The following is a 15,718-nucleotide window of genomic DNA, read 5'->3' as shown; positions in this document are numbered from 1 at the left end:
CTTCTATTTCCATTTTTAGTTTATTCTATCTTAACATACTTATAAGCAACACTATCGATCTGCTCAGACTCCTTGCTCTATTCTCCAGATGACACACCGCCTTGGTATTTAATATTAGGTTTTTGTCTTTATCTTAGTTCTTAGTACAATTGTCTAATTTCATTCTGAGAATCTCCATTCTGTCTGGTGGTACTCTAGCTCTTTTTTATATTTAATCCTAGCTTACAATATCTCCCTGGATTAGTGTTTGTATGTGTAAGGTGTTATTTGTTTGTTTGTTTTTCCTTTTGTTTCTGTTTTGTTCTGTTTTGGTTTTCAATTTCTATTGGTTTTCTCTTTGAATATCTGATAGCATACTGGGGTTCTTCTGTCAGGTCTTTCCAGAGCCTTATGTCCTAATGGATTCGGTAATTGTGTGTCTTATACATGTATGTGTTTCCTAGACTTAGTATTTGTTTAACCCAACACTCGGACATTAGTCTGGGGCTTGGACAGTCTTCTATAAACCCCTCTATCGCCGGGACAAGCAACCCCAGAAGTTTGGACTACCATGAGGACACAAAGAAACACCATGCAGGCAAAGGAGCAGGAAAAAAACCCATAAGACCAAATAAATGAAGAGGAAATAAGAAAAATGCCTGAAAGAGAATTCAGAGTAATGATAGTAAAAATGATACAAAATCTCGATAACAAAATAGAGAAAGTACAAGAAACAGTTCATAAGACCTCAGAAAAACAAACAGCAATGGATAACAAAATAACTGAAATAAAAAATACTCTAGATGGTATAACCAGCAGAATGACTGGCAGAAGAACGAATAAGTGAGTTGGAAGATAGAATGGAGGCAGAAGAACGAATAAGTGAGTTGGAAGATAGAATGGAGGAAATAACTGCCACAGAGCAGGAAAAAGGAAAAAGAATAAAAAGAATAGAAGACAGTCTCAGAGACCTCGGTGACAACATTAAGCGTACCAACATTCGAATTATAGACGTCCCAGAAGAAGAAGAAAAAAAAGAAAGGGTCTGAGAAAATATTTCAAGAGGTTATAGTGGAAAACTTCCCCAACATGGGAAAGGAAATAATTAACCAAGTCCAAGAAGCACAGAGAGTCTCATACAGAATGAACCCAAGGAGAAATACTCCAGGGCACAAATTAATCAAATTGATGACAATTAAACACAAAGAAAAAATATTAAAGGCAGCAAGAGAAAAGCAACAAATAACATAAAAGGGAAAATCCATAAAGATAATAGCTGACCTTTCTACAGAAACTCTGCAGGCCAGAATGGAATGGCAGGGTATACTGAAAGTCCTGAAAGAGAAAAACCTACAGCCAAGAATACTTTACCCAGCAAGAATCTCATTCAGATTCTATGAAGAAAAAGGATTAACCTCCAAAATATACAAACAGCTCATGCAGCTTAATACCAAAAAAGCAAATAACCCAATCCACAAATGGGCGGAAGACCTAAATAGACATTTCTCCCAAGAAGACATACAGATGGCCAACAAACACATGAAAAGATGTTCAACATCACTAATCATCAGAGAAATGCAAGTCAAAGCCACAATGAGGTATCACTTTACACTGATCAGAATGGCCATCATCACAAAATTTGGAAACAACAAATGTTGGAGAGGGTGTGGAGAAAAGGGAACTCTCCTGCACTGTTGGTGGGAATGTAAGTTGGTACAGCCACTATGGAAAACAGTTTGGAGGTTCCTTAAAAAACTGCAAATAGAACTACCATATGATCCAGTAATCCCACTACTGGGCATATACCCAGAGAAAACCATAATCCCAAAAGAAACATGTTTATTGCAGCACTACTTACAATAGCCAGAACATGGAAGCAACCTAAATGCCCGTCTGCAAATGAATGGATAAAGAAGATGTGGCATATATATACAATGGAATGTTACTCAGCTATAAAAAGGGATGAGATGGAGCTATATGTAATGAGGTGGATAGACCTAGAGTCTGTCATACAGAGTGAAGTAAGTCAGAAAGAGAAAGACAAATATTGTATGCTAACTCATATATACAGAATCTAAAAATGGTACTGATGAATTCAGTGGCAAGACAAGAATAAGGATGCAGATGCAGAGAATGGACTGGAGATCTCGAGGTTTGGGGGGGCGGGGAGTGAAGGGGAAGCTGAGACGAAGTGAGAGAGTAGCATAGACATATATATACTACCAACTGTAAAATAGATAGCCAGTGGGAAGTTGCTGTATAGCAAAGGGAGTTCAACTCGAGGATGGATGATGCCTTGGAGGACTGGGACGGGGAGGGTGGGGGGAAGTCTAGGGAGGGATGGGATATGGGGATATGTGTATAAATACAGATGATTGACCTTGGTGTACCTCAAAAACTGGTACAAGAGTGTAAAGCAATTATATTCCAATAAAAAAAAAAAAACGAACAAAGCTGGAGGTATCATACTCCCTGATTTCAAACTATGCTACAAAATGACAGTAATCAAAACAGTTGGATATTGACACAAAAACAGACACATTGATCAATGGAACAGAATAGAGAGCCCAGAAATAAACCCACACTTATATGGTCAATTAATCAACAACAAAGAGGCAAGAATATACAATGGCAAAAGACACCTCTTTCAACAAATGGTGGCGGGAAAATTGGACAGCTATATGTAAAAGAATCAACTGGACTATTTTCTCACACCATATACAAAAATAAAGTCAAAGTGGATTAAAGACTTTAAAGTAAGTCGGGAAACCATAAAACGCCTAGAAGAAAACATAGGCAGTACACTCTTTTACATGAGTCTCAGCAAAATTTGCCTAAGTCTCCTCAGGCAAGAAAGAAAAAAATAAAAATAAACAAATGGGACCACTTCAAACTAAAAAGCTTTTGCATAGTAAAGGAAACTATCAACAAAATGAAAAGGTAGCCTACTGACTGGGAGAATACATTTGCAAACGATATATCTGATAAGGAGTTAATATTCAAAATATACAGAGAACTCAGGCAACATCAAAAACAAAAACAAAAACCCCAAAACAACCCAATTAAAAAATGGGCAGAGGATCTGAATAGACATTTTTCCAAAGAAGACATAGAGATGGTCAACAGGCACATGAAAAAGATGCTCAACACCACTAATCATTAGGGAAATGCAAATTGAAACCACAATGACGTATCACCTTACACCTGTCAGAATGTCTATCATCGAAAAGACAATAAATAACAAGTGTTAGGATGTGGGAAAAAGGAACCCTCAGGCAATGTTGGTGGGATTGTAAATTGGTGCAGCCATAATGGAAAACAGTTCCTCAAAAAAATAAAAATAGGACTACCATATAATCCAGCAATTTCACTTGCGGGTATATACCTGAAGAAAACAAAAACACCAATTCAAAAAGATATATGCACCCCAATGTTCACTGCAGCATTATTATTATTTTTTTAGATCTTTATTGGAGTGTAATTGCTTTATGCTGTTGTGTCAGTTTCTGCTGTACAACAAAGTGAATCAGCTATATTTATACATATATCCCCATATCCCCTCCCTCTGGAGCCTCCCTCCTACCCTCTCTATCCCACCCCTCTAGGTCATCACCCATCATTGAGTTGATCTCCCTGTGTTACACAGCAGCTTCCCACTAGCTATCTATTTTACATTTGGTGGTGTATATATGTCAGTGCTACTCTCTCACTTTGTTCCAGCTCCCCCTGTACCCCGTGTCCTCAAGTACTGCAGCATTACTTACAATAGTCAAGATATAGAAGCAATCTAAGTGTCCCTCTGTAGATGAATGGATAAAGAAGATGTGGCATATAAAAATGGAATACTCTCAGCTATTTTTAAAAAATGAAATCTTTCAGCTATTTTTAAAAAATGAAATCTTACCATTTGTGAAAACATGAATGAATTCCAGAGGGAATTATGCTAAGTGAAATAAGTCAACGGAAGACAAATACCATATGATCTCACTTAGATGTAGAATCTAAAAAACAAACAAAACAAAACAAAAACACACTCCTAGATACAGAGAACAAATGGGTGGTTGCCAGAGGGAATGGGGGATGGGGAAGTGAAAGAGATGAATGGGATTAAGAACCACAAACCTCCAGTTATAAAATAAGTAAGCTACTAGGATGTATTATACAGCATAAAGAATATAGTCAATAATATTATAATAATAACTTTATATGGGGCAGCTGGTTACTAGACTTGTGGTGATCATTTCATAATGTATGCAAATGTCAAATCACTACGTAGTATACCTGGAGCTAATATAATATCATACGTCAACTATATTTCAATTTAAAAAAGATAGGCATAATTGAGTATATACAAATAATAATGCAAGCAATTGTATGGTAAAATATAAAACTATTAAAAGACAACATACTGGGGCAAATATTTGTAACTCATAAGACTGGCAAAAAGTTAATAACTCTAATGTCCTCAAACCAGCAAAACTGGTAAGAAATACACATCATCCAACAGAAAAATGGGTAGAGAGTATATAAATTGGGCAATCCACAGAAAAGCAAATCCAAATGTCCAATAAGCATCTGAAAAGATGCTCAGCTTCATCTGTGGTCAGTGAAATGCAAATTAAAGTAACAATGAAATAACTTCTCACTAACCAGATCAGTAGTAATCAAAAGAGTGACAATACTGTGTTGGCGGGGATTTAGGGGAAAATGTAACAGCATATTACTGGTAGAAACACACCTTTTTGAAGAGCAACTGGCAATAGCTACTAAAATTTTAAAATGTGCTATTCAACTCAGCAGTTCCACCCCTGGGAATCTGGTCCAGGTATTAAAGGATATATATATATATCCTTATATATATACACCTATAGAAACGTATTACAGCAACATTGTTTGTAGTAGGGAAAAAAGGAAACAAGTGAATTCTCATCAGTAGAGGGGATACTTGCATATCATGGATGATTATGCAACCATGAAAAAGAGTGATTGGAGCTATGTCAGATAATTGGAGGAATCACCATAATCTACTATTAAGAGAGAAAAAGCAAGCTCCAGAGAAGTATATATAATACTGTACGATGTGGGTACTTTTGACTGCAAGTAAGGGAAACCAATTCAACTAATTTAACAGGAAAATATTTACTATAACTGGAAATCTGGAATTAGGGCAATCTTCAGAGTTGGTTGATATCAAGAGTCTAAGGTAAGAACATCAGGATCAGCTCCTAGAGGACACTGGGAACTGGGCTGGGATTTTGGGGATAAATTGATGTCAATGCGGAAAGCTGAACTGGATATAAACAAAGACCACAGAGAAATTCCCCCATAGAGGAAATTAAGCCCTTGGGAATCCCCTTTTTCTTACTGCATCTCCAGAACCTCTAAAACAATGCTGAATAATAAAAGAAAATAGAATGTACCCTTTTCTGCACCTAATTTTAAAAGCAATGGCCTTAGCATTTTACCAGTTGGTATATTTGCTGTTGGTTAATAGCATTGTGTTAAAAATAATAATAAATAGTGTTTTTCGTATTTAAGTAGTTCCATTTTATTCTGATTTTGCTTAAAGTGTTTATTAGGTTGATTAATTCATTTTTTTTGTAATACAGAAAGTATTTTCTCTAGTAATCAGTTCATGTAACAAATTATGTTGATTAACTTCTTGATGTTGAACCAAGTTTGCATTCCGTGGGATAAACCCTACTTGCTAATAGTGAAATTTTTTTGATATGGTGCTGAATTCTATTTGTAGATATTTAGGAATTATGCATCTGTACATATAAATGAAAATGGTGTATACTTTTCTTTTTTGATACTATATCAAGTTTTGCTATTTAAGTTACCATAACTTTATATAAATAACTTGGAGTGCTGTTCATCTTTTTCTTTGCCTTGGAATAACTTAAGTAACTGAAATTATGTGTTATTTAAAGCTTAAATAAAGCTTATTCATGAAGCCATCTGATCCTGATACCTTTTTGGATAGTATATCTTTTAACTGCTTTTCCAATTTCTTCTTAAGTGATGGGTCATTTGGGTTTTCTACTTTTTGAGTCAATTTTGGTAATTTATATTTAGCTAAGAAATCCTCCATTTCCTCTACATTTTGAAATGTGTTCCCACAGAACTGAATGTAGTAGTCTCTAATCTTTTTTTTAATTTCATCCAGTATGTGATTATGTCTCCTTTTCAGTACTAATCTTATAATTTTTTGCTTTCTCTGTTTTTCTTAAATAAAATTTTAGGCATTTTTCTTTTTCATTAATCTTTCCAGGAAATTCTCTCTTTCTCTTGGTGTATTTTGTGTCCTTTTTCTTCTGTCTTACATATTAAATTCCTTTACTTTTTAAAATTCCATACATAATATTCATACTTTTAAGGTGTACAACTCAGTGGTTCTAAGCATATTCACAAAGTTGTACAACTATTAATTTCCTTTAGTTTTTAATCTCTCTTTTTTAGAAATGAGTAAGATAGTGCATTTTCCTTTCACTATAGATTTAAATTTGCCCTCGGCATTTTGGCATGGATTCTCTTTCATTACTTTCTAGTTATTTGGTCATTTGCTTTGATTTGCCCTTTGATGCAAGGATTATTTACAAGGGCATGCCTTAATTTTTAACTTAAAGTTATTTACCTGTATATCTTCCTACATTTTCCAACTTCTTTAAAATGAGTATGTATTAATTTTGTAACTAAGGCAAATTTTTTAAAATTTCATTTAAATCTTTTATCTATGAAAAATTTATTTTTGAGAAAGGCATTCAATAGGAATCCACTCCACCCTCAAAAGCAGAAAGTTATAGCAAAAGTACTTATTAAATGGTCCCTACTTTCCCAGTTTAACTATATTTGTTGTAAACTGAATTTCCTTACATGTTTGGCTTTATTTCTGAACTACATTCTGTTCCACTGATGTCTCTATATTTACTTTCCAGTATCAACACGAAAAGACTGGTAACTTTAAAATATGTTTTAATATCTGGTAGTGTTAGTCTCCTCTCATTTCTTTTCCATAATTTTCTTGGTTATTCTCACATTTAATTTTTCATAAGGACTTTAGTACCTTTTATTATGTTCTGAAGAAAAAAAACCTATTGGTGTTTTAACTGGAATTGAATCACACTTGTAGATTAAAGAACTGACATCTCTAAAATATTGAGTGAGCCTAATTAAAAGGAAAGTATATCTTTCCATTTATCTATGAAATTTTATGTCCCTCTGTAAAAATGTTTCCTCATATAGGTCCTAGGTCCTACCTATTTCTTCATAAGTTTAAACCCAGGCACTTTATTTTGGTTGTTAATGTAAATTAAAATAGATTTTCAATTATATAGTCCAAACAATTACAATTTGATATAGTAAAGCTATACAGTTTTATATATTAATTTTGTCTTTTCTTGTTGTTTCTAATAGTTTTTCAGTTAATTCTCTTTGGGTTTCCAGACAAACAATCATATCATTAACAAATAATGATAATTTTGTGTTCTCCTTTCCAGCATTTCGTATGTTCTTTCTTTCCCCTGTCTAATTACATTGGCTAATAAATCTAGAACCGTATTACATAAATGTGGTGACAGTGGGCATTTTAAGCTATTTCTAACGTTGCACCATTAAGCCCAGTAAAATTTTAAAAGTGAGCATGCTCAGCTAGCCAGTTTAGTACATAACCTTCTAGAAGTTTTATTCTCTTCTTTTCAATGCCTGGCACAAAGCTGACATTCAATAATTGTTGACTTTCAGCTATGTTAATACACACATACACACAAATACATAAACAGTACAAGATAATACTATATGGAAAGAAAAGACACTAATAAACATTTACTGAGCACCAACTATGTGCAGGGCACTGGCATAAACACTCCCATTAACAGCTCTTTTGGCAGGTAGATGCTACTGGGAGGTGATTTTGAGAGCAAATAATGATGGAAAGAGCCCTGCAATGGCACTGTGAGGACCCAGGTTGTGATGCTGTCTCAGTCACTGACTTGATAACCTTGGGAACTTCTTAACCAACAGCTTCCACTTACCCTGAAGGAAAGACAATCTGGGTGAAGAAGAGACGATCTCAGAATTCCTGTGGGGAAAGACCTCCGTTCACCTCTCGCCCTCCCTCCCCCCCATGCTATGGGAGAAAAACGCAGTGGAACTAAGACTTCTTTGAGATTACGGATTGGTGACACTACCAGAAACAAAAACAAAACAAACAAACAAAACAAAATAATGCAGCTTCCTTGACGTCCATTGCACCTCCCCTGTGAAACACCTCAGCATCAGTTATGCTCTCTTACAAACGAGATGTAGATTCTGAGCTCCACGTCTGCAGAGTAAATTTTACAAATCCCCATCCTCACACACAGCCCAGTAAGTTCCCTTCGGCTCCCCAGCCCTGCTGGCGGTAACTAAACTTTTATTTTCCACCTCTAAGTCGCGTCATCTAGAACGCAGATACAGTATGTAGGCAGACCATCTGACATAAGGATCTAGGCCTCCTTATTGTCTTTGGGACACATTCAAGGGTCAGAGGCCACTCGAGACACTTTCTTAGGTGTCGGAGGGGGGTAACCCAAAGGTCAAAAAGGTCAGGAGAATTTTCCTTGTGGAGACGAATCCCCCAGGAGACCCAGGCCTGCTCAGGGGCGGGGAGGAGGCTGGGCCCCAGGCTGTTGAGTGGCCGCCCTCCCAGCCAATAAGCACGTCGCTCGGCCGTGCTGTGGTCCCGCCCCTCCCAGCACGGTACTCACTTTTCCCACCTCGGCGTTGCCCATGGAGATGACTTTGATGCGCAGGGACTTGCCAGACTCCTTCCGCTTCGGCATGTTGGCCTCCATTGCCCTCGCTCTCTCGGGGCCACCTGCCCCGGTCTCTCCTTTTTCACCACGCTGGCCCGTCCCTCAGGCTTCCTCGTCCAATGGCGGAACCGCTGCTCTCGTCACGGCCGCGGCTCCGCGGCTCGCCATCCCAGCAGCTGCCTGGCAGCCGGTGCGGGCGGTTGGGAGCGTAGGGAACCAGGGGAGGGAGAAGAGAGTCTCGCGATGCTAGAAAGGGGCGGTGTGACGTCATCTCCAGGCCCTGGAGACCAGGCGGTTCCCAGGGGCCGCGCGATGTACCCCGCGCCTCGTCCCTTGGCAGGAGGGCGGCGTCGGCAGGTGGCTGAGTTTGCCCTTCGTGGAGGGCACGACCTTGTGTTCAGGGGGCTTCGGGACATAGACCTTTGTTAGGTTTGCAGGCGAGGAATAGAACTTTATTGGCTGTTCAGGGCAAATCCTCGGGCTGGAAGTAGCTAGAATCATGGGTTAGTTCAAGGCCCAGCGGCGCTGGATATTCCAAGTAGACCAAGGTCAGTTTTGGGGTACTTTTTGTGAATTCTTCAGTACCCATGGGCCCATCCACTGTCCACCCCCACCCCCCACCCCTCGCCCCCGAATATTATGTTTCCCTTCAGGCCCCCTGAGAGGCAGGGTCAGGAGGCAGGGCCGTGGGGAAGTCGGGGCTTTGGTTCTGGAAGAGGGCCATTAGGCAAGATCTGAATCTTGTACTGATAATTTAAAAAAAAAAAAAAAAAATACTGTCCATTTGGAGTCAAGACGGGTTTTAGTTTAGTCCTTGATCTTATGTTACCTAATTTTAGTCTGCAAGCGAAAAACTCAGACTAGACTTCTCTTACACTCTTTCAGTTCTATCAAGGTGTGTGTGGTTGTAGTTGTGAGCTCCGTTTACCTCCTTTCCCTGCTACTCATCCAAATTTAACCTCATCTTCTGTTCTCACCTTTCCTTTAGTCGGTAATATAACAGTAGAATAATAATGAATTCTAAGATAACCACTTTTCTCAGTCCAAGCGATGAGAAGAAAAGCACGTTCGAATAGAAATCAGTCTGAGAGGAACTGTAGTTTTTTGAGACAATATCCTTAGTTACAGAAGATAAATAGAACTTGACAAATGATTACTTAGTGCCCTGAAAAAGAATGGCTGCCAATTTCCCAGTAAATTACAAGGGCGAAAGTAGCATTGTTTTTGTTCTCACATAGCATTAAACATCTTTAATACATTACAGGAAGATGGTGACTAAAGGCTCAAAATTTTCTAACAGTTATTTTAAGATTTTCAAGCATTTTGATTTTAAAATTTTAATTTTAAAACATTAAATGCTTTGGATTGTTTTCATAATCAACAAGTAATAAAACTTTGTTCAATGAAGCTTCTAAAATTCTTTACAAATATGAAATATAAGTCCTGGTTAGAATTTTGATAGTTTAAAGCTTAAAAGAATTGGATTTATAGTGATTTGCCAGATGCTAATCTCTCAGTATGATTTGATATATTAATAAATGTCTGTTTCTTTGATAGTTCACCTCTGACCCTGTAATAGAACTGATATTGGGGAAGAATAACTGCAAAATGCCAAATCTTCAACTATTAAAGACCAATTAGGTACAATACTATTGAGCATAAGAGCAGTAAAATGTGCTACAGATTAAAATTTTTTACCATTTTTTCATATTGATGTTTTCAAGGTTTGAATATGTACAGCCATATTGTTTACTAAGTCTGTTAAATTAGTTTGAAATTGAAAAAGCAGGAAAGTTAGTTAGCTTTCTTTCCCAATCTAAGATAAGAAGAAGAAAGAGAAGCATGAATTAGCTGTGTGTGGAGATGGAAGACATGGAATGGGGGTTAGGAATGTGAGCTCTGGAGTCAGCCTCATTATACTTTATGTTGGCATGATGTGGACATAGAGTGGCAGAAAGAGTTGCAGGAGATAATGCACATGAAATACATGGTAATCCCCAATAAACGACGGCCATATGCTTTCATTTACTCATGTTTTTTATTTTTATGTATTAAGAAAGATTCTACATATTTATTCTTTAAAATAAATTATGAGATATGTTGGACATACTTAAAGATATAAAGAATAATGTGATGAATATATGTGTATCCACCACTTACATTAACAAAACATCAGCGATATTGTGTGTACTCTTCCCATTGCAACTACTTGAATCGGTGTTTTTAATTTCTAGGCATTTAAAAATTGTTTTACTACATATGTATATACACCTTGAAATATAGTATTGTATTGCATTTTTTAGAAATCTTTATTTTGAAATAATTTCAAGAATAGTAGGAGAGGGACTTCCCTGGTGGTGCAATGATAAAGAATTGCCTGCCAGTGCAGGGGACACGGGTTCGACCGCTGGCATGGGAAGATCCCACATGCTGCGGAATAACTAAGTCCGTACGCCACAACTACTGAGGCTGTTCTCTAGAGCCTGCGAGCCACAACTACTGAGCCCATGTGCCACAACTATTGAAGTCCACACGCCTAGAGCCTGTGCTCTGCAGCAAGAGAAGCCACCGCAATGAGAAGCTTGCGCACCACAACGAAGAATACCCTCCTGCTCCTCACAACTAGAGAAAAGCCTGCACACAGCAACAAAGACCCAATGCAGCCAATAAATAAATAAGTAAATAAATTTGTTTATTAAAAAAAAATGAATAGTGGGGGGGAAAAGCCTGATGTACCATTTATCCAGATTCATTGTTAATATTTTGCTCATTTACCATATCAGTCGTGCTCATTATCTATGTATACACACATATACACACATTTTTTTTCTAAATCACTGGAGAGTAATTTGCAGACATCTTTCCTTATTCATAAATACTCCCATATGCATTTCCTAAGAACAAGGACTTTCTCTTACATAGCAACAGTGTATTTATCAAAATGAGGACATGTAACAATGATACAACACTATTGTGTAATCCTGTGGTTCTCAAACTGTGCACTGGGTGCCCCACAGCACTACAGTGAATTTATAGGAGATATCTGTGCTATATTTTACATTCTAAATTCTCAAGGCAAGGAAAACTATGCAAAACTACTCACTCGAGGTTATGTACAATTTTAACAGTAGATGGCGCCATATTCCTTGGCTATATCATACATCCGAGAAGTATTTTTCAGTGTTTGTGATAAAAAGTACACTGCAAAAATCAGTGTAGGACAGGAAATGAGGGTGGTCTTGTCCAATTTGATTCCAAAGTTTGAGAAGTTGTGCAGTGCACAATAGCTGCAAAAATCCCATTAGTAATTGTGGTTAAGAATGAAATAAAAATATTATTTTTCTTTCAATTTGTGTGTATTATTTTTTCAGATGGCAACTAAATTGTTAGGGCATAAATATTTAATACGTTGTTTGGACCTAGATTTTTTTTTGGTCCAAGGAACACCATGAAAAAATTATTGAAACACTAAGGGCACCTTGAACCGAGAACATTTGGGAAACTTTGATCTAACTCACAATCCTTATTCAAATTCACCATTTATTCTAATAGTATTCTCTATGACTATGTTCTTTACCCCTGGTCTGGGGCCTAGTCCAGCATCATTTAGTTGTCATATATATTTAGTCTTTTTAATCTGAAGTTATTTTTGGAATATCCTTCAATTTGTGTTTGGTGTATTCTTGTGATTAGATTCAGTTTTGTTTAGCAGAAATACTACAGGAAAGACATTATGTCCTTCTGAGGACATTATATCATAAGATTGTGATGTCAACATATTCCATTTATTAATGATACAAACTTTAGTTAGTTGGTTAAGATATAAGGTAGTGTTCACTAGGTAATTCATAGTAAAGTGATTTTTTTTCCTTTGTAATAAGTAATTTATAAGGGATATTTTGAGATTATATAACTATCCTTTCTTCATTGAACTTTCACCCACAAATTTTTAAGAATCCAATGATGATTCATGGCTGAAGAGATATTACTATGATGGGTGCAAAATGATAATTTTCTAACTCCATCTTTTGTCTTACATTTATTACTTGGTAGTCTACCATAAGGGAGAGCTTTCCTTTCTCATTCATTATAATTTATTAATTTCCATCAGGGTGGACTCATTTATTCTTATTTTACTCCATGAATATTCTGCTATTTTATTATTTATTTTGAAGCTCAAGCTGGCTCATATATTTTTTGATATGTTTCCACCATTTTTTTTTAGCACTTGCTTGCTTTCTGGCACAGCAATGAGCCCTGGTTCCCTTGGTCCTTTTAGTGGAGAATGGTATTTAGAAACCAAGATCAGGGTGCTACAGGTGTTCATTGATACTAGGGTGTCTTTGCTTTAGGCCCTTTCAGTTGACTGAGCCAAAAAAAAATACATATACATACATACATACATCTATGCATAATATATGGATAATAAATCCATATATTAAAATATAGTTCATACTGATATCCCCAATCTATTTTAGTACAGCAAGATCTGTTTTAGTCTTCCTCCCTTTCCATATTTATTACTCCCTTATTCGACAGTAAGAAAGCTGGCTGTCATCCTCAATACATTTACCCATTTACTCAGTCCTCCAATGTAGAGGAAGTAGTTTCAGAATTGCTCACCCAAACCATGTCAAAAAACAGAAATACTCTGAACATTTCAATATTATAGTTCAATATTTGTTTATAGCTACTTTTCTTTAACTGACAAATACAGTTTGTCGTATAGTTTCATATAGTATAAGTATTATATTCAAAAGTTAATTGGGTCAATCCTTTTTACTCTTCTTCGGTGTCATTATGGTTTTAATTTGAAATACAATTAAGGGACTTCCCTGGTGGTTCACTGGTTAAAACTGGTCTTCCACTGCAAGGGGCACAGGTTCTATCCCTATTTGGGGAGCTGAGATCCTACATGTCGCACAGTGTGGCCAAAAAAAAAATTTTTTTTTTAATGAAATACAGTTAAGTTCATTTGTTAATGTTTGTACTTTAGTTTTTTCCCCTTTATTGCTTTTGCTATATTAAGTTTTTTAATATGTAAAATATTAACAGTTTCAAAAGTGGAATGATAAAATTGGTGTACTTGGATGTGTCACTTTCATACCTTACCCCAATTCTCTTCACTTCTTCTCACCTACATCCTGTGGGCAACAAATCACATTAGACTCTAGTTTATTCCTTCTTATGTTTCTTTTTATAAAAAGTAAGCAGTTACATATACATTTTCTTTTTTTTAAATTTTATTTATTTATTATTTTTTGGGGGGTACACCAAGTTCAATCATCTGTTTTTATACACATATCCCCATATTCTCTCCCTTCCTTGACTCCCCCCACCCCGAGTCCCCCCCACCCTCCCCGCCCCAGTCCTCTAAGGCATCTTCCATCCTTGAGTTGGACTCCCTTTGTTATACAACAACTTCCAACTGACTATCTATTTTACAGTTGGTACTATATATATGTCTGTGCTACTCTCTCGCTTCATCTCAGCTTCCCCTTCACCCCCCGCCCCCTCCCAAACCTCGAGTTCTCCAGTCCATTCTCTGTATCTGCTTCCTTGTTCTTGTCACTGAGTTCATCAGTACCATTTTTAGATTCCGTATATGTGAGTTAGCATACAATATTTGTCTTTCTCTTTCTGACTTACTTCACTCTGTATGACAGACTGTAGTTCTATCCACCTCATTACATATAGCTCCATCTCATCCCTTTTTATAGCTGAGTAATATTCCATTGTATATATATGCCACATCTTCTGTATCCATTCATTTGTTGATGGGCATTTCGGTTGCTTCCATGTCCTGGCTATTGTAAATAGTGCTGCAATAAACATTATGGTACAAGTTTCTTTTGGGATTATGGTTTTCTTTGGGTATATGCCCAGTAGTGGGATTACTGGATCATATGGTAGTTCTATTTGTAGTTTTTTAAGGAACCTCCAAACTGTTTTCCATAGTGGCTGTACCAACTTACATTCCCACCAACAGTGCAGGAGGGTTCCCTTTTCTCCACACCCTCTCCAACATTTGTGGTTTCCAGATTTTGTGATGATGGCCATTCTGATCAGTGTGAGCTGATACCTCATTGTGACTTTGACTTGCATTTCTCTGATGATTAGTGAGGTTGAGCATCTTTTCATGTGTTTGTTGGCCATCTGTATGTCTTCTTTGGAGAAATGTCTATTTAGGTCTTCTGCCCATTTATGGATTGGGTTATTTGCTTTTTTGGTATTCAGCTTCATGAGCTGCTTGTATATTTTGGAGGTTAATCCTTTGTCCGTTGTTTCATAGGCAATTATTTTTTCCCATTCTGAGGGTTGCCTTTTAGTCTTGTTTATGGTTTCTTTCGCTGTGCAAAAGCTTTTAAGTTTCATGAGGTCCCATTTGTTTATTCTTGATTTTATTTCCATGATTCTAGGAGGTGGGTCAAAAAGGATCTTGCTGTGATGGATGTCATAGAGTGTTCTGCCTATGTTTTCCTCTAGGAGTTTTATAGGGTCTGGCCTTACATGTAGGTCTTTAATCCATTTGGAGTTTATTTTTGTGTATGGTGTTAGGAAGTGTTCTAATTTCATTCTTTTACATGTTGCTGTCCATTTTTCCCATCACCACTTATTGAAGAGGCTGTCTTTTTTCCATTGTATATTCGTGCCTCCTTTGTCAAAGATAAGGTGCCCATATGTGTTTGGGTTTACTTCTGAGTTCTCTATTCTATTCCATTGATCTTCCTTTCTATTTTTGTGCCAGTACCATACTGTCTTGATCACTATGGCCTTGTAGTATAGTTTGAAGTCAGGAAGCCTGTTTCCACCAACTCCATTTTTCCTTCTCAAGATTGCTTTGACTATTCAGGGTCTTTTGTGTTTCCATACAAATCGTAAGATTTCTTGCTCTAGTTCTGTGAAAAATGCCATTGGTAATTTGATCGGGATTGCATTGAATC

At 36.9% G+C, this 15,718-nt stretch overlaps 2 protein-coding genes across 6 annotated transcripts in view; one reads left to right on the top strand and one right to left on the bottom strand.

The window, feature by feature from the left end:
- The window catches only part of DNAJC27 (DnaJ heat shock protein family (Hsp40) member C27), a 39,916-nt gene extending 30,936 nt beyond the window's left edge, over nt 1-8,980 (bottom strand). For all 5 annotated transcript variants that reach the window (XR_009054826.1, XR_009054827.1, XM_057743141.1 and 2 more), the window contains exon 1: nt 8,727-8,980. Coding sequence is in view for 3 of the 5 variants with exons in the window: in XM_057743141.1 (XP_057599124.1) it covers nt 8,727-8,813 (87 nt within the window). In the remaining 2 variants the exon portion in view is untranslated. The remainder of the gene's footprint in view (nt 1-8,726) is intronic.
- Nucleotides 8,894-15,718, top strand: part of LOC130857691 (jupiter microtubule associated homolog 1-like) — a 44,909-nt gene continuing 38,084 nt past the window's right edge. The window contains exon 1 of the mRNA XM_057743399.1: nt 8,894-8,964. Within this exon, the coding sequence (XP_057599382.1) occupies nt 8,894-8,964 (71 nt within the window). The remainder of the gene's footprint in view (nt 8,965-15,718) is intronic.

This window comes from Hippopotamus amphibius, chromosome 7 (genome assembly GCF_030028045.1).
Source record: "Hippopotamus amphibius kiboko isolate mHipAmp2 chromosome 7, mHipAmp2.hap2, whole genome shotgun sequence".
Classification (NCBI taxonomy): Eukaryota; Metazoa; Chordata; class Mammalia; order Artiodactyla; family Hippopotamidae; genus Hippopotamus; species Hippopotamus amphibius.
This window is presented reverse-complemented; position numbering and strand designations above follow the sequence as displayed.